The following is a 20231-nucleotide window of genomic DNA, read 5'->3' as shown; positions in this document are numbered from 1 at the left end:
AATGGAACTGTGTGGGATGCTCTTTCGGAGAGTCGGTGAAGACCTGATTGTCTGGGTGATCTCCTTCTGCACTCGAGGGATTCTATGAATCAGCTGTTTAGATTGTCAAATGTATTTGAGCTTCACCTTCATTTGGCTGTTGATCTAATTTGTACTTGCTATTCATGAGCTCATTTGTTACTCGTGAGGGTAGAACAGATATCCGACAAGAGGAAACATCCTCTACACATCCACAATACCCCTCAGGATCTTAAATGTTTTGATCAAGTCACCTCTTACTCTTCTAAACGCTAATGGATACAAACCTAACCTCTCCAACCTTTCCTCACAAGACGACCTTGCCCGATCCTGGTATTAGTCCAGGAAACCTCTGAATTGCTAATGCGTTTACATCTTTCCTTGTATAAGGAGAGCAATACTGTACACACTATTCCAGATGTGGTCTCGCCAATGCCCTGGACAACTGAAGCATAACCTCTCTATTTTTGTAATCCATTCTACTCACAATAAACAATAACATTCTATTAACCGTCCTATTTGCTTGCTGTAGCTGTCTTATTAGCCTTTTGTGATTCATGCACCAGGCTATCCAAATCCATCTGCACCTCACTCTGCAATCTCTCACTATTTAGATAAGTTTCTTCCTGCCAGAATGGACCATTTCACATTTGCCCACATTATACCTCTTTTGCCAATTTTTTTTCCCCTTAGTAGCCTACTTGTGTCTTCACAATTTACTTTCCTACCTATCTTAGTGTCAACATCCAAGCCATTTATATGAATAGTGAAAATTTGAGGCCCTATCACTGATTCCTGTGGTACAGCAATCGTCACATCCTGCCAACCAGAAAAGACCCATTTATACCAACTCTCATTTCCAGTTAGCTAGACAGTGTAGTTGCACAATAAAGGGGCCCAATTTAGCTCAGGTGGCTAGACATGATGGTTAATGATGCAGAGCAAGGCAGCAGCGTTGGTTCAATTCCCATACCAGCTGAGAGTATTCATGAAGGTCCCGCCTTCTCAACCTTGCCCCTAACCTGAGATGTGGTGATCCTCAGGTTAATCACCACTATCAAAGGGGAAAGCAGCCCATGGTCATCTGGGACTTTGGCGACTTTATCTTTACCTTTACAATAAAGGTGTTGTGCTTATGATTGTAATTTATTAAATTATCAGTGCATTAATTTATATGATTTTCAAATTGCAGTGTTGTCAGTCCAATTGATGGAAAGTCCATGGATGAAATTGCAAGTGTTAAGATATTTCATGGGTCAGAATTCAAAACAAATGGCAAGGTCATCAGATGGACAGAGGTAACAAAAATATATTTAAATACTTTGTTTCTGGTCAGCATCATTGTTCTGCATTAATTTTATGGGCATCTTGGGATAGGCATCATCTCTTATTGATCTTTTCATTAGGGGAGCGAAAAGGTGCCACTGTCTTTCACTGTTCTACTGATCAGCACATTTTTCTCTGACTATATACAATATGTAGATAAAAACATAATCTTCCTCAATGTGTTTCAGGCAGATTAATGAAGGACAGTGATCTTACTACTGATCCCTTTGAACATCACTCTCAGCTTCTTCCAGGTCTATAATGTTACGATCCCAGTTGATATAACTGGATGGGAAGATCCCAGAATGAAACGTGGCTCAAAAGACCGTAATTTTAAAAAACATATGGAGGAACACAGTCACTGAACTGCTAATTAGTTTTAACAACGAGAAAAAAATATTTGTTAAACATGAAAAAATTAGTTATTATACAATACGCCTTTAGGGGCTGGTTTAGCACAGGGCTAAATCGCTGGCTTTGAATGCAGGCCAACAGCACGGTTCAATTCCCGTACCAGCCTTCCCGAACAGGCGCCGGAATGTGGCGACTAGGGGCTTCTCTCAATAACTTCATTTGACGCCTACTTGTGACAATAGTGATTTTCATTTCATTTTCATACTCCCTCTTAACAATTACAGATTTTAGGATTAACGTGGATTACAAAGTACATTTTCATCTTCAATGGTCTCTTTAACACAGTCCCTCTTAAGCACACAAGATGACTGTGGGAAAATACACTTTTAACTCTGAACCCAAAGTGAATTTTGTGCATGTCTCCTTAGAATCCCCCCAGACTATCATGTCAGAGTTTCCAAAATTCCCTCCCATAAACACACTTTAAAATGTTCTCTCATAACTATGCTTTCCCTTAGTGGTTTGCACTCCAGATCAGGTTTTCCAAATGATACTTTTAAACAAAGATTATGCTCCACTTTTAGCACCTAGTCCAGTCCAGGATTTTACACCAACCCCAAAAGGATTTCTTCGTCTTGACTGCTATGCAAACTGTTCACAATTGCTTCAACTCTTGATTCAGATTGTATTAAAATAGAATCTGAATTATTTTACCTTTGAAGACTGATGTCCCACTTTAAATCTGGTTACTGTAATTGTCTCTTTTACTCGGAACACTTTATTTACTCTGCCTTGAATTCTTCTGAACCGGAACTTGGCTTCTGTTCACTCTACATTTTTGGACACCTCTTCATTTTTCTAGTTTCCTTAATTTGTTGGACATTAGGTTTCTGGCATCTGTTTTCTTAACCATTACTCCATAGTATGGCTTTTCTTCTAGCAAGGCTGAGCGAGATGTTCTCTCTTTTAGCCTTCCAAAACCAACTGCTTCTTGCAGAGCTGTGAGAGCTATCTTCTCTCACTACCTATCTCCAACTGCAGTCAAATTAGCCAAACTAAAAGCTTCTCTAACTTACAAGGCCCCAGTTGCAAAGCAACCACTGTTGATTTATTTATTCTTCACACCATAGTGCTTTCTAAGCACAATAGAAACATAGTTGGAACATAACCAACCCAACTCATGCAAGCACCTTTCTCCAGCGCAAATCTAACTATAGGTTTTACCCTTCCAGGCATAGAAATATTAAATTAAATACACTTAAAACTATAATTTATTTCTAATGTTTACCAATCTAAATATGGATATTAAAACGACCTTTATTTTCCTGACAAAAACTTTTTAAAAATATATTTTTTTATTCACCTTATTTTCCTCATTTTCACAATACAAAAAAGAAACAGAACAACCCCAACAAAATAAAACCGAAAAGAAAGCAGTCCCTAACCCCGCTTAACATTCAACGGCAACCAATCCCTAAAGTGCATAATAAACAATCCCCAAGAATTATAGAAGCCCTTCTTCCCCCAACCCCCTCAACTCAAACTTCACCACCTCCAGGGTCAGAAGCCCCAGCAGGTTCCCCCCGCCACATCGAGGCACAAGGCGGTCAGACTGAACTCCACCGCAACAGGACCTGCCTATGAGCGATAAGCGAGGCAAAGGCTAAAACGTCTGCCCCCCACAACCGCCTGCAACTTGGGCTGGTCCGACACCCTTAAAATGGCTTCTAGGTGGACCGGGCTCCACATCTGTATGCAAAACCCCCGGGATAGTGCTCAATACCTTTCCAGCTTTGGGAAGGACCAAAACATGTGAATATGGTTTGCGGGGCCCCTTCCATAGCGCCACAGACATCCTCCATCTCCTCAAACAGCCGGCTCATCTTTGATTTTGTGAGGTTTGCCCTATACACGACGTTCAACTGTATTAGCCCCAGCCTCGCACATGAAGTTGAGGCATTCACCCTCCGCAGCACCTCCCACAGTCCCACTTCGCATTAGTCCTCTCCATAGAAACCCTGTCCTCCTCCAGGTTCCTCCCATAAATTGCCGATACCCTCCCCTCCCCCTGACAGCACCGCCTCCAACAACAAGGAGATCGGTGCTATCGGGAGAACCTTCTTTGCAAAATACAGAACTTGCAGGTATCTAAACCATTCCCCCTGCGCCAACACATACTTCTCTCCCAACTCCTCCAAGCTCGTGAATCATCCCCCAAGAAACAGATCCTTAATATCCTTAATCTCCCTCTCGTTCTATCTCCGAAACCTCACATCCAGTCGAACCGGCCCCCAGCTTAAAATGTTGCCTAAATTGCCTCCAGATCTGCAAAGTGCCACCACCGCCGGACGCAGTGTGTACTTAGCTGGTGCCATCAGGAGCTGCGCCGCTACCTGCACCCACAACCCAGACCCCATACACGTGCTGTCCTCCATCTTAACCCATTGGGTCGCCCCCCTCCTTAGTCCAGCCTCTCACTTTCTCCACATTCGTCGCCCAAATGTAGAACAGTACGTTTGGGCGCTTAGCCCCCTCCGCCTGTTGCCCTCTCTGCAACACCACCTTCCTTATCCTGCACCCCCCAAATAAAGGTGATAGGAGATCAATTTGCCCCCCCCCCCCCCGCCCAGAAAGGTTTTGTTAGAAAGACCAGCAGGCACTGAAATGGGAACAATTAATTTTAACTGCTTGCACCAGGCCCGCCAAAGACAGAGGGAGATTGTCCCACCTTGCCAAATCGGCCCTCGCCTTCCTCACCAAACTAGTAAAATTATACCTTTGGGCCCCCCCCCCCCCCCAGTCCCGAGCCACCTGCACCCCCAAGTATTTCAAGTGGGTTGCTGCCAGACGAATTGGCAGCGCCCCCACCCCAGCTCCCTGGGAGACCATAAAGTACTCTCTTTTGCCTAGGTTCAGTTTATACCCCGAGAACGCCCTAAATCCTTGGAGCAGCCACATTATATTCCTTACCAACGTGTTTGGCTCAGAAATGTACAATAACAGATCATCAGCATATAAGGATACCCTTGTTCCAACTCTCCCTCCTCCATTATGCCCTTTCACAACCCCGTGTTCCTTAGTGCGATGGGCAAAGGCTCTATAGCCAGTGCAAACAGGGGACCATAGGACACCCCTGCCTCGTAAACCCGGTGCAGAGTAGAGTACCCCGAATTCATATTATCAGTACACGTTCTCCCCATGTCATACACTCGCCATCGGCTCCTTATACAGCAGCACTCCCCGAACCTCGGCCTGATTCCAAATCTTTCCAATACCACCGTCAAATAATCCCACTCTACCCGATCAGACGCCTTCTCTGCGTCCAGTGCCACCACCATCTCCATCTCCTTTCCCTCTCCCGGATACAGGATCACATTTAGCAACTTCCTTACGTTCAAAAACAGCTGCCTTCCCTTCAGGAACCCCGTCTGATCCTCTTCTATCACCTTCGGGAGACATACGTCCAGCCTTGCGGCCAAAACCTTTGCCAGTATCTGAGCATCCACATTTAATAGGGATATGGGCCAGTGCAACCCACACTCCAGAGTCCTTATCATTTAACAGCATAGAAATCGAAGCCTGCGCCAATGTCTGTGGAAACGCACCCCTACCTATTAGATATTCAAACATTCCCACCATCAGCGGCGCCAACTTATCCTTAAATTTCTCATAATATTCCACTGGGAACCCATCAGGTCCCGCCGCCTTCCCTGGGTGCATCCTTCCAATTGCCGCCTTCACCTCCTGCTCCCCTACCGGTCCCTACAAGTCTACCCTATTCTCTTCACGCAACCTCGGGTACTCCAACCCATCCAGGAACTCTCTCATCTCTTGCTCCCCTCCTGGTGGCTCCGAACTATATAACATCTGCCACCAGCTCCCCATCTCATCCCGTACCTGAACTATCTCCCTCGCCAGAGCTGGCTGGGCAACATAGGCCCTGCCTTCTCCCCATGATCATAGACCGCCCCCCTCACCCTTCTCAACTGGCACACCATTTTGTTTGTGGACAACGGTCAAGCTTTGTCTGAAACTCCTTCCTCCTAGCCAAGAGGCCTGGGTCCCCACATACGTCCTATCCATCTCCAGCACCTCCATCAATTTTTGGTGCTCCTCTCCTTATCAACGTTAGCCTTAAACAAAATCACCTCCTCCCTTGCTACTGCCTTCAAAGTCTCCCAAACTACTAACTGCGAAATTTCCCCAGTGCATTTAAACGCCACATATTCCTTGATCATCTTCCCAATCTTATCGCAAAAACTCCGGTCCCCTAACAACCCCACATCCATTCTCCATACCAGCCTCTGAGCCATTCCCTTCTCCAGAACCACATCAACCCAATGTGGCGCTTAGTCCGGAATCAGTATCACTGAATACTCCAACCTCGGCCAATAACGCCTTCCCCAGCATGAAAAACTCTATTCTCGTATTCTCAAGAACACTTTATGTACCGGGGTGAAAAACGAATACTCACGTTCCCGCGGGTACAGGAACCTCGACGTGTCCACTCCTCACATCTCTCTCATGAGCCCAACCAGTGCCTTCGTCCCCCCCCCCTTGACTGGGCCAGCGAGTGCGGCTGAGACCTGTCCGTTTTCAGTTCATGCACCATATTCAAATTCCCCCCCCCCCCCCCCCCCCCCCCCCCCATTCCCAATTAAGTCGTGGCTATCCGAATCTGGAATGGTATAGAACATACATGCAGAAGGAGGACATTCGGCCCATCAAGTCTGCACCGACCCACTTAAGCCCTCACTTCCACCCTATCCCCGTAACCCAATAACCCCTCCTAACCTTTATTTTTTTTAAAAAAATTTTTATTAAAGGTTTTCATAAAATATCAAGAACAAAATGAGAGAAAAAAAAAAAGGAACCCAACAGGGTTAAGTACAAAACACAATCTTGAAAAGCAACCCCCCATACCCCCCCCCCCCGTACATAAATAATAAATTAACATTAACACCCTGACTTAACACAACAGGTATATACACCCCCTCAGTGTAAATAACAAAAACAATAATAAAGTAAACCCCCCCCCCCAACGGTACCAGGGACGCAAAGGCCAGAATTCCGGCCTCTTTCACCTCCTGGACTCCCGGCTCCTCTGCCACCCCAAATAATGTGAGCCCCCAGCCCGGTTTGACCCTGGATCCTACCACCCTCGACACCGTCCTCGTTACGCCCTTCCAAAATTCCTCCAGCGCTGGGCATGCCCAGAACATATGGGTGTGATTTGCCGGGCTTCATGAGCACCTAAGACACCTGTTCTCGCCCCCAAAGAACCGGCTCATCCTTGTCCCGGTCATGTGTGCCCTGTGCAGCCCCTTAAACTGTATGAGGCTGAGCCTCGCGCACGATGAGGAAGAGTTCACCCTCCCCAGGGCATCTGCCCACGTCCCTTCCTCAATTTCCTCTCCCAACTCCTCCTCCCACTTACCTTTTACCTCCACCACCGAGGCCTCCTCCACCTCCTGCATCACCTGGTAGGTTTCCGAGATCTTTCCCACCCACCCCTCCGAGAGCACCCTGTCCTGTACTGTGTGTGGCAGTAGCCGCGGAACTTACCCCCTGTGCTGCCTCCACTGCCCCCAAATTTTGAGGGCAGCCACCACCGGGCTCGTGGTATACCTCCTTGGAGGGAAGCGGCACAGTTGCCAGCGCCCCAGACTCGTACCCACACAAGACGCCGTCTCCAGCCTCTTCAATGCAGCCCCCTCCCCCACCATCACCCACTTGCGCACCATTGTCGCATTGGCGGCCCAGCAATACCCACAGAGGTTGGGCAGCGCCAGTCCCCCCCTATCTTTACTCCACTCCAGGAACACCCTTCTCACCCTCGGAGTCCCTCGCGCCCACATAAACCCCATTATACTCCTGTTAACCCGCCTGAAAAAAGTCTTCGGGATAAACACTGGGCGACACTGGAACAGGAACAAAAACGTTGGGCGCACCGTCATTTTGATTGACTGCACCCTACCTGCCAAGGACAGCGGCAACGCGTCCCACCTCTTGAACTCCTCCTCCATTTGCTCCACCAGCCTTGTAAAGTTAAGCCTATGCAGGGCCCCCCAGCTCCTGGCCACCTGGACCCCCAAATACCTGAAGCTCCTCTCCGCCTTTTTTAGTGGGAGCTCGCCAATCCCCCTCTTCTGGTCCCCTGGATGAACTACGAACAGCTCGCTCGTCCCCATGTTGAGCTTGTACCCCGAAAAGTCCTTGAATTCCCCAAGAATCCTCATTACCTCCGGCATTCCTCCCACCGGGTCCACTACATACAGCAGCAGGTCATCTGCATAAAGTGACACCCTATGCTCTTCCCCACCCCCCTCCAGTTCCTCGACTCTCTCAATGCCATAGCCAGGGGTTCAATCGCCAGTGCGAAGAACAGGGGGGAAAAGGGACACCTCTGTCTCGTCCCTCGGTACAACCGAAAGTACTCGGACCTCCTCCTGTTTGTGGTCACACTCGCCATCGGGACCTCATACGACAGCCTAACCTACCTGACAAATCCCTCCCCAAACCCAAACCTCTTCAGCACCTCCCACAGGTACCCCCACTCTACCCTATCGAAGGCTTTCTCAGCGTCCATCGCCACCACTATCTCCGCCTCACCCTCCCTCGCCGGCATCATGATGACGTTCAAAAGCCTCCGCACATTCACGTTTAACTGTCTCCCCTTCACAAACCCTGTCTGGTCTTCATGGATAATCTGCGGCACACAATCCTCAATCCTCGTGGCTAAGACCTTCGCCAGCACCTTGGCATCTACATTTAGGAAGGAAATCAGTCTGTAAGACTCACATTGCAGGGGATCCTTGTCCCGCTTCAGGATCAAGGAGATCAGTGCCCGGGACATCGTCGGGGGAAAAGCCCCCCCCCCCCCCCTTCCCTTGCCTCATTAAAGATCCTAACTAACAGCGGGCCCAATAGGTCCATATATTTTTTATAGAATTCGACCGGGAAACCGTCCGGTCCCGGTGCCTTCCCCGCCTGCATGCTTCCTATCCCTTTGATCAGCTCCTCCAGCCCAATCGGGGCCCCCAATCCTGCCACCAGTCCCTCTCCCACCTTTGGAAACCTCAATTGGTCCAGGAAGCGGCCCATCCCTCCCTCCTCCCGTGGGGGCTTGGATCTGTACAATTCCTCGTAAAAGTCCCTGAAGACCCCATTGATGCCAACCACACTCCCTCCCCTGTCCTTAACTCCCCTGATCTCCCTAGCTGCCTCCCGCTTCTGAAGCTGATGCGCCAGCATCCGGCTTGCCTTTTCCCCATACTTTTAAATCGCCCCCTGGGCCTTCCTCCACTACACCTCCGCCTTCCTGGTGGTCACCAGGTCGAATTCGGCCTGGAGGTTACGCCTCTTCCTCAAAAATCCTTCCTTCGGCTCCTCCGCATACCTCCTGTCTACCCTCACCATCTCCCCCACCAGCCTCTCCCTCTGCCCCCCGCTCCCTCCGCTCCTTGTGGGCCCTAATGGAGATCAGCTCTCCCCTCACCACCGCCTTCAGTGCCTCCCATACCATCCCCACTCGGACCTCCCCGTTGTCGTTGGTCTCCACCTCCCTATACTTCCTCGGACCCGCTCGCTCACCTCCTCGTCCGCCAGCAGACCCACCTCCAAGCGCCACAGCAGGCGTTGGTCTCTCTCCTCCCCCATCTAAAAGTCCACCCAATGAGGGGGGTGGTCCGAAATGGCTATTGCCGAATACTCAGTATCCTCTATTCTCGCTATCAGCGCCCTACTCAAAATGAAAAAGTCGATTCGGGAATAAGCCTTATGGACATGTGAGAAGAATGAAAATTCCCTAGCTCCCGGCCGTGCAAATCTCCAAGGGTCCACCCCTCCCATCTGGTCCATAAACCCCCTCAGCACTCTAGCCACTGCCGGCTTCCTACCCAGGGTAGAGGGGTCAATTACTAGGGGGCATAGGTTTAAGGTGAGAGGGGCAAAGTTTAGAGTAGATGTACGAGGCAAGTTTTTTACGCAGAGGGTAGTGGGTGCCTGGAACTCACTACCGGAGGAGGTAGTGGAGGCAGGGACGATAGGGACATTTAAGGGGCATCTTGACAAATATATGAATAGGATGGGAATAGAAGGATACGGACCCAGGAAGATTGTAGTTTAGTCGGGCAGTATGGTCGGCACGGGCTTGGAGGGCCGAAGGGCCTGTTCCTGTGCTGTACATTTCTTTGTTCTTTGTTCTTTGTACCCGTCCTAGACCTGGAGCGATCCAGTGCCGGATCCAGCACCGTGTTAAAATCGCCCCCCCATTATCAGGCCCCCCACTTCCAAGTCTAGGATCCGACCCAACTTATGCCGCATAAAACCCGCATCGTCCCAGTTCAGGGCATACACATTGACCAGTACCACCCTCTCTCCCTTACCATTATGTACCTACCGCCATTATCTGCCACAATGCTCGACGCCTCGAATGACACCTTCTTTCCCACCAAGATCGCCACCCCTCGATTTTTGGCATCCAGCCCCGAGTGAAACACCTGACCTACCCACCCTTTCCTCAATCTTACCTAGTCTGCCACCTTCAGGTGTGTCTCCTGAAGCATAACCACATCCACCTTGAGCCCCTTCAGGTGCGCAAACACGCGGGCACGCTTAACTGGCCCGTTCAGTCCCCTTACATTCCAGGTTATCAGCCGGATCAGGGGGCTACCCGCCCTCCTCGCCGACAAGCCATGACCCTTCCTCGGCCAGCCACGCGCCCACACCCCACACCTGGCCCGTTCCTCACAGCGGCATACCCCCGTCTCAACCCCCCATTCGCTCCAGCTCCTCCTTGACCATAGCAGCAGCAGCTCTATTCCTAGCAGCTGGGACCCATCCCAGCTGATTTACTCCCCCCATTGCACTTCCGCAAGTCAGCTGACTCCTGCTGACCCCGGCCACTCCCGCCTCTCCTTCGACTCCTCCCATTGTGTGGCACACCCTCTTCTCCCGCCCCCATCCATAGGCTCTCCCTGTCCCCCTTCCGTTCTAAGTGCGGGAAACAACCCTCTCTTCCCCGCCCCGGCCCCGCCCCCTCCAGTCTCGGGCCTCCCCCTCCCCCACGGGGCCCCATCTCACCACCGTCCACCCCCCCTGTTCTGTTTACCTACCCCCCTCCAAGAGCCCCCCTGACCAACCCAACCAAAACAGCCCCCAACCCGTCCCAGCCACCCTCACCAACCCAAAGAGAAAAACACAGAGAAAAAGAAACTCGGAGCAATACAAAGGCACCCCCCCACCCCCCTCGAAACAAAAATAAACATAACATATCAACTGCCGTCCCCAATCGCCCATCCCGACCCTCAATCTGTGTCCAACTTCTCGGCCTGAACAAAGGCCCACGTCTTCTCCGGAGAATCAAAATAATGGTGCCGGTCCTTGTAGGTAACCCACAGTCGCGCCGGCTGCAACATGCCAAACATCACCCCCTTCCTGTGCAGCACCGCCTTCGCTCGATTGTACCCGGCCCTCCTCTTCGCCACCTCCGCACTCCAGTCCTGGTATATCCAAACCTCCATGTTCTCCCACCTGCTGCTCCTCTCCTTCTTGGCCCACCTGAGCACACACTCCCGATCGATGAACCGATGGAACCTCACCAGCACCGCCCGCGGAGGCTCGTTAGCTTTGGACCTCCTCGCCAGCATCCTATGGGCCCCCTCCAGCTCCAGGGGCTCCTCGAAGGACCCCGCTCCCATCAGCGAGTTCAACATGGTGACCACATAGGCCCCCACGTCCAGCCCCTCCGGGAGGCCCAGAATCCGCAGATTCTTCCGCCTCGACTGATTCTCCATCTCCTCGAACCGCTCCTACCATTTCTTGTGGAGCACCTCGTGCGCCTCCACCTTTACCGGCAGGCCTAAGATCTCGTCCTCATTGTCAGAGATCTTTTGTCGAGCATCGCGGATCACCACCCCATGGGCCGCCTGTGTCTCCAGCAGCTTATCAATAGACACCTTCATCAGCTCTAGCAGGTCCGTTTTAATCTCTCTGAAACAGCGCTGGATACCCTCCTGCTGCTCCTCCGCCCACTCCATCCACGCGGCCTGGTCTCCGCCCGCCGCCATTTTGTCCTTCTTCCCTCGCACCTTCTTCGGGTCTGTGGCGCACAAAGACTCCGAGAGACGAATAGAGTGAAGTCGATGAGGCTTTATTAAGCGTGTCTGTTCCCCCGCAGCTCGATAGTAGACTGGCCTGCGGGGGAGGACTCCGGCTTCTTGTACTCCGCCTTCAGGGCGGAGCTAGAGGTCAACGGCCAACCAGGACCCGGGATCTGTCAGCCAATGACATTAGGGCTTCCAGTCCCACATGACCCCTAATACATACTACCACATTCACCCCTTGTCAAAATTGAACCCGGCGGGGTGATGCTTTGCATGGTGGTAAGGGTTTACAGGGCTGGTCCTGGGAGGAAAAACATTCATATGGTAATACAGTATGTACAATTTTCTCCTGTTTCAACTATTTACAGAAGGTATCGGGAGAAAAAGCAAAATGTTCTTTTGAAAAGTCCATATATTGATTTAGATCGGCGCCACGAGTCGGTCGGGCGGTCTGGTCGTCCGTGTCGATCGCCTCGGCCCCGGTGGTGGTGGTGGTGCTTGTTCCGGTGTTGTCGTCTCCGGGAGCCTTACGGTTTCAGCTTGGGCTTTATTCTTGGTCGGGCCTGAGGGGAGGGGAACCGATCCTCCTGGGAAGGGGACGGTCGCGGGGTGCGACGGTGACAGGAAGGGGGGGGGTTGGGTGAATGGTGTCGGGGGGGTGTGTGTGTTGCCGGCGGGCGCCAGATCCCGCAGGGAGACCGTGTCCTGTCGGCCGTCGGGGTACTCCACGTAAGCGTACTGCGGGTTCGCGTGGAGGAGGTGAACCCTTTCGACCAACGGGTCCGCCTTGTGTGCCCGCACATGCTTTTGGAGCAAGATGGGTCCTGGGGCCGCCAGCCAGGTCGGCAGCGACGTTCCAGAGGAGGACTTCCTAGGGAAGACAATGAGACGCTCATGAGGCGTTTGATTAGTGCTCGTACACAATAGCGACCGGATGGAGTGGAGAGCGTCCGGGAGGACCTCCTGCCACCGTGAAACTGGGAGGTCCCTGGACCGTAGGGCCAGTAGGACGGTCTTCCAGACCGTGCCGTTCTCCCTCTCTACTTGCCCGTTCCCCCGGGGGTTGTAGCTGGTCGTCCTGCTTGAGGCTATGCCCTTGCTGAGCAGGAACTGGCGCAGCTCGTCACTCATGAAAGAGGACACCCTGTCGCTGTGGACGTATGCGGGGTGTGCAAGCCTGTGGGGTGTCCGGGGGGGGGGTTTGTCGCGACGGGTACGTACGGAGCCCAATGGGCTGCCGCGCGGTCGGGGCCGTAGGCGCGGGTATTCCGCGCGGCCACGTCTAGGGAGGCTGCTAGGGTCCGTGCCTCTGAGAGTCCTAGCGACTCTTTTTCTAGAAGTCTTTGGCGGATTTGGGAGGAGTTCATACCTGCCACAAAAGCATCGCGCATTAACATGTCCATGTGTTCATTTGCGTTCACCGAAGGGCATCTGCAGGCTCGTCCCAAAATCAGCAGCGCGGCGTAGAATTCGTCAATCGTTGGCGTTTGGACCGCGCAAGCCTGTGGGGTGTCCGGGGGGGGGGGGTGGGTTTGTCGCGACGGGTACGTACGGAGCCCAATGGGCTGCCGCGCGGTCGGGGCCGTAGGCGCGGGTATTCCGCGCGGCCACGTCTAGGGAGGCTGCTAGGGCCCGTGCCTCAGAGTCCTAGCGACTCTTTTTCTAGAAGTCTTTGGCGGATTTGGGAGGAGTTCATACCTGCCACAAAAGCATCGCGCATTAACATGTCCGTGTGTTCGTTTGCGTTCACCGAAGGGCAGCTGCAGGCTCGTCCCAAAATCAGCAGCGCGGCGTAGAATTCGTCAATCGATTCTCCGGGACTTTGCCGTCTCATCGCGAGCTGGTAGCGAGCGTAGATTTGGTTAACTGGGCGGACATAGAGGCTTTTCAGTGCTGCGAACGCCGTTCTGGAAATCCTCCGCGTCTTCGATGAGGGAGAAAATCTCCATGCTTAACCTCGAGTGCAGGACCTGTAGTTTTTGGTCTTCTGTGACCCGGCCGGTGGCCGTTCTGAGGTAGGCCTCGAAACAAGTCTGCCAGTGCTTGAAGGCTGCTGCCGCGTTCACTGCATGGGGGCTGATCCTCAGGCATTCCGGGATGATCCTGAGCTCCATAGTCCTTTTTAGGCACGCTTAATAAATTGTGGCGCACAAAGACTCCAAGAGACGAATAGAGTGAAGTCGATGAGGCTTTATTAAGCGTGTCTGTTCCCCCCGCAGCTCGATAGTAGATTGGCCTGCGGGGGAGGACTCCGGCTTCTTATACTCCGCCTTCAGGGCGGAGCTAGAGGTCAACGGCCAACCAGGACCCGGGATCTGTCAGCCAATGACATTAGGGCTTCCAGTCCCACATGACCCCTAATACATACTACCACAGGGTCCACCACCTTTTTTGTCGCCCCGCTTCTAGTTGAAGCCATATACTGACGGGGAGCTGTTATAGACTCCTTCCCACACCGGGAAACGTCGAAAAAGTACCGTTGGGGGCCCTGAAAAGAGTCCAAAAGTCCGTTTTTGCGGGAGCCGCCGAATGTGCGACTTAGCTCCGCATAGCCACAACCGGAAGTCCCCTCCTAACCTTTTTGATCACGAAGGGCAATTTAGCATGTCCAATCCACCTAACCTGCACGTCTTTGGACTGTCGGAGGAAACCCACGCAGACACGGGGAGAACATGCAGACTCAGCACAGATGGTGACCCAGCGGGGAATCGAACCTGGGACCCTGGCGCTGTGAAGCCACAGTGCTATCCACTTGTGCTTCCCTCCACTTGTGCTGCCCTCCACTTGTGCTGCCCTATCTTGTAATGCCTTACTATGTTGAAGGCACGGTGTAAATACAAATTGTTACAGTTTATGAATTCCAGTCGCACGATTGTATCTTGTTGTGTATAAACATAACTCCAAAAATCTTTTTCTGTTTTTAGGTGTTCTTCCTCCAGAGTGAGGACCAACCCAGTGGTCTAAGTGACCCAGCAGATCATAGCAAACTTACAGAGAATGTGGCCAAGGCGTTTTGCTTAGCACTCTGCCCCCATCTTAAGCTGCTGAAAGAAGATGGAAAGGCAAAGCTGGGTCTCCGTGTCACACTTGATTCAGACCAGGTACTTAATGAAATGTTATATCCAAACAAAGCAAGCTTTAATTAACAGCATGTCATCTTCTCTTCCAGACAAGCTAGAATATTGATGCAGATCCATAATTGATAATTTTGCAAAAGGAACTGTCCAAATTATGTTTCATGCTTCTGATCTTTCCATAATTGGAGTTTAGAGAAGTGGGTGGGGAGGCAGCAGGCGGGAGAAGAGAAACCGGTATGATACTGACTTTTGACTTCCCTCTCAGCCACTTCCCATGGTTCACTGAAACTTACTATGAGGTAGAATCAGGAAATGGAAGAAAAATGGGAAGATGATGTTGTGGAATTATTACTATAGAAAAACTAAGGAAGTTGAATTTAGTGCAGTTTTGTATTTTGCACTTCTGGAGTTGTTTGAAACTTGAGGAAATAGAGGGATATAGAACAAGAGAATTCCTACAGTGCAAAAGGAGGCCATTCTACCCATCGTGTCTGCACCAATCCGAAACAGCACCCTATCTAGGCCCACTCCCCCACCCTATCCCCATCTAACTTGCACACCTTTGAACACCACGGGTGAATTTAGCATGGCTAATCCATCTAACCTGCACAAAGGACTGTAAATGCAGAATCACGGCAGAAAGATGATCAGACTGACCCTGAATGCCAAATTAAATGAAGAGGTGGACTAGATGGTTTCAAAAACTTTCTCTGGGTCTTATTCTGATTGCAGTTGTTAGAAAATGTTCAAAATTGTCAACTTTAAACAGTGTATTGTTACAGGTAAACTTGCATATAAAAAGAAATGCAGTGCATTGACCTAATCTCTGGTGCTCAATATTAAGTAGAAATGAATGTTTCTCTTTTTACAAAGTGTCCAATCTACTTTCATGATCTTAATTTACTTATTCAGGTTGGATATCAAGCTGGTAGTAATGGACAACCCCTTCCTTCACAGTATATGAACGACCTGGACAATGCTTTGGTTCCAGTAATCCATGGTGGAGCTTGTCAGTTGAGTGAAGGGTCAGTTGTGATAGAGCTCATCTTCTACATCTTGGAGAGCTTCTCTTAGAAACATGAAAAATCTTTCCTTCTCACTGATGGGTGTGCTTTGCTCCATGATTAAAAACATTTGCACTTTAAACTGTTGGTATGATCAAATTGAATTGGTGCTCCATTATTGCTGAATCTACTATGCACCATGGACCATTGCAGTTAATGTAACGCAGGTCAAGGTACCTGCCTTTCAACTTTCCATAAAGTTTGGACATGATCTTTGTTGGACTGATACTGAAGCATGAAAGTTTCAATTTCTGCTACTAGTTTACATTGCCTGGATTGACAGCATATCATTCTTGAGGATTTTGAGATCGGTTTGCAGGTTGAAGTAAAATGAGGACACATCAGTGGTTATAGTGACACATCATATGAGGACGGTATAGGAGATGCTTTGGTGATACCAATACTCACTGACCTCAATAATCACTATTTTCCTTACACAATCAGCAGTTAATCTATTTGATTTGTATATAATGTATGTATGTCTGATGTTTTGAAGCACTTAACCTATGCCTTGTATGCCACATAATGGGAACATTGTGGTAATCTCTAGCCATGAAATAAAAGTAATGTATAGTCTAAAAGTAAAAGACCTTTTAATGACTTCCTCAGCCATATTGCATTTCGTATCAGCTGTATTAATTGTATTTGCTGGTGCATGAGCACCTCAGGTAATAACTGTTCATATAAACAGGGATTAGTGTTTAAAATCTCCATGGAAGGAAACTGCTTCTATTATGGACAGTCACCCAAGAGTAGGAAAGTATCATTGGTGCTGGAATGAAGCAGAATCTTTGGCAAATGAATTCCTGTAAGTAAATGTAAAATGTGGTTATTTAAAAGCCAAATACTCTGTATATTTGTTTTCTTGCATTTAGAAACATCTGCAATTCAAGGATAGTTAATATAAAGGAAATTAAATACTTCCTTTATTTAAAAAGAATTGTAGCATTGGCTTAAGAATTAGCAAGTAGGAGTTCTCTTAGTCTAGCCTATTTCCTTCAACTGTATATTACTGCTTGAATGGAAATGTGGTTTTTACCTTGCATATAAGAGACAAATATACAGAATCATTGTACATTTAGATGAAATGCTGTTCCATTTCCTTGTTTTTTCTATTGGCAGTAGTCAAATGTGCACTTTAGAAACTGATTATAAATAAATGGTTTCCTAATAAAACCTTATTGAATAGTATATTAAGTATTTATCACGTTAAATACACAACAGCAATAAAAATTATTCTTGCATAAATTTGTGACTTTTTAATGTTAATAGTTTAAGGCTTGGAGTTACTGTTAGCTTTGCAACAGGTACGGTGAATTGAGGGAAGAATTTTCTATCAACAGTTAAATTTTTACTTGTACCTTGTAAGAAAGTTGATTCACAAAATTGGGGTTCCTGTTATTTCAGTGGGGAGAGAAGAGGAAAAAATGACCCAACAATGTTATCGTTTGAACAGGGCATATGTTGCTATTGTTACGATCGCAGTTGAACTAGTAACTTTTTGAATGTAGACAAATTAGAATAAGACCATGGGATGCTCTAGTTTAAAACAATGTTTTAAAAATTAAACAGTCAATGTAAAGTGTGGTGATTTTGATCATGATACTTTCAAACTTTGGCTTTTGAGAAATTGATTGCCAGCTGAGAGCTCCATGGGCATGGTCTTCACCAAAAATGGCACACATGGTTGCAGAACCTGCTCAACTCAGTCTGGATGGAGTAGATCTACCAATGTTATCTTCAAGTAACAACTGCAGTTGTTTACTTATTCTCAGCTTCTAAATCTAGACCCAGTCTTCCACTTTCTTGTGCTGCACCAGGGGACTGTTATTCCCTCATGCATTTTGCTCTTGTGCATTCACTATGGTATTGTCTCAAACACTTAGAGTTGACTTGCAGTATTAATTGTGTTGCTGTTGAAATTTGGTGTTCTTGCATCGGTCCTGATGAGTGCAAGACAAACGCTTTGACAATGTATTTTTTTTTCAGCAGTACTCAAGTTCTGTATTACCAAGCAACTAATCATCATACTTGCTGGCTTTGGGGGAAGGAAGGAACAAACTGTTTTCTACATAATGTGGGCACAGTATGGGAAAGGAAAAAGTAAACCCCAGGGGCAATTATTCAATGCAAGGCTTTTAGAACATAATCAATGTATGGAAAAAATATTAATATTGCAAACATTGGCATGATACAGTATCTGTAGTATTTTGCTTTGGTACAAGGACAGCAAGATGTAGAAAGAGGTAAGTGCACTACCCCATTTAACACACCCAGCCAATACTGAGCAGGGCTTAGGTATACTGATTACCAGGCACAACAGTGGAGTGATAAAGCAGTGTTGTTCAGCCCAACTGTTTCGTCCTAAAGGTAGAGAGCTGGGATATCCCAACTGTTCCTACTGAGACTTCCAGGGGAACGATTGGACCAAGATCCAGAATTTGAGGACAGATGTTGCACTGTGGGAGATGAAAGAACAGGCTGCTGAAACAAAGGGAATAAACACAACCACCCTAAAGATGTAAGAAATTACTTTTTTTAGAAAATATTTTATTGAAGCATTTGTAATTTTCACAGTTTAACAAATGTAATGTTCTAAACAACCAGGCGGACCGATGCATGCAACCGCATCACAGTAACATAACATACCCAACTACCCTCCTGCCCTAGCTCCGAACTACCCTTTATTAGATTCCCTGTCCTTATTACACTGCCATACCTCTCATTTTCTCCCCACCTTTCTTTCTTTTTCCCCCCCCCCCCCCTTTCTGCTGACTTTCGCTTTTCCTTAATGAAGTCGCTGAACGTCTGGCACCTCCGAGTGACAAATCCCAAATTTCTTTACCTGTCAGTCTGGCCTCAATAAAAGTCGAGATGGATTTGCAGGTACAGCATTAGTTATTTTATTTGGCTTGCAAGCCTGACTCAGTTCACAGCGGTACAAAGCACATCTTGCTTCGTACACCTCTGGAATCAAGTGAGTCTGTAGAACAAAGAAGTCTCTACTGATACATTCAAATGGCACCAAGTTTCACATACACGATTCCCATAGGTCATCCTATACCCCTCCTGACCTGGTGATACATTCTGATTGGCTCACTTCCAATCCCTTCCTCTGGCTCCTATTACCCAGCATCCTTTTCTCCTCCTTTGGTGGACACACCTCTTCCTTTGCTTTGCCATGCGGCCTGAAATCCTTTGTCTGTGAACTCACCAGGATTAGACTGGCCTATCTCTACATTACATTAACTAATATCTCTAAAGTAACTATTTTATATCACATTCGTCATTCCCTCCTATTATCATTCCATGATAACCGAACTATCCAATCCATAGCTACGGTCCCTCATCTAAAAAGATCCGTCGCTGCATTTCCAATTCCTGGCGTAGCCCCCCTTCATCTGCTGCACCCTCATGGATTTTGACAGCTAAGATTTTAGGGGCGTTGATCTGTTCCAGTGCACCCCGCATTCTACCTATCACACATTTAAGGATGGCTAGGCCCACAAAGATGCAGCCGATAGCCACCACTAAATACATGGCCATATTTATCAACCAGTCCTTCCAACCTCCAAATCCCCAGTTACCCCAAGAGCCAGGATCCTGCATTCCGTCCAGGTGATCCCGTATGTGATCCATAAATTTAGTGATGTTAGCGGTCAAGTCCTGAACTCCCATGATACACTTGCCCTGTACTATGGCGCATACCTCACCCTCACGGGCCAGAAGATAGTCAAGAGCATACCGGTTCTGCATTGCAAACAACCGTAGCTGAGACAATTCCTTGGTTGCCCCGAGGGCTCCCAAGGTTTCATTTCCCAAAATGGTAAGGCTACAAATAAAATAATTCCTATTGCTGACAGCCAAGGAACCCCCCCACACCTCCCAGTGTCAAGACGCTCAGAATCCCCCATCCGGCTGAGTGGCCCCGGTTGGGTGCGAGAACCTGAGGATTTTTTCCCCGTTCTCGCAAAATTCAGCCGAGACTGCCCGGCGTGCTAACTAATTATGCAGCATCCACGCCGAAGGGCAGGGGACTGTGGTAGGGACTAGAGTCCCAATAGCAATTTGGCGGGGAAATGGGGGTGACAAAACATTGGTCGCTGTGCCATTAAATAAAAAGTAGTATCCTTGCTCCGTGTGCAGGCTAGCATCACAATCAGTATATCGGTTGCGTACGGATCCCCCAGTAGCCCAGTTTATCCAGCTTCGAAACGCCCATTCGGGCCGCCTAGCAATGCGGAAAGCCCTAGTCCCAACAGTGATATGAGAGACATTCGCCCAGC

At 48.8% G+C, this 20231-nt stretch overlaps 1 protein-coding gene across 2 annotated transcripts in view; it reads left to right on the top strand.

Moving 5' to 3' along the window:
• Positions 1-17193, top strand: part of LOC140426304 (zinc finger FYVE domain-containing protein 9-like) — a 240937-nt gene extending 223744 nt beyond the window's left edge. For both annotated transcript variants that reach the window (XM_072510889.1, XM_072510887.1), the window contains exons 15-17: positions 1211-1316; positions 14729-14905; positions 15794-17193. In XM_072510889.1, the coding sequence (XP_072366990.1) occupies positions 1211-1316; positions 14729-14905; positions 15794-15955 (445 nt within the window). In that variant the 3' untranslated portion in view covers positions 15956-17193. The remainder of the gene's footprint in view (positions 1-1210; positions 1317-14728; positions 14906-15793) is intronic.
• The last annotated feature ends 3038 nt before the right edge of the window (positions 17194-20231 follow it).

The sequence above is a fragment of the Scyliorhinus torazame genome, chromosome 7, assembly GCF_047496885.1.
Source record: "Scyliorhinus torazame isolate Kashiwa2021f chromosome 7, sScyTor2.1, whole genome shotgun sequence".
Lineage (NCBI taxonomy): Eukaryota > Metazoa > Chordata > Chondrichthyes > Carcharhiniformes > Scyliorhinidae > Scyliorhinus > Scyliorhinus torazame.
This window is presented reverse-complemented; position numbering and strand designations above follow the sequence as displayed.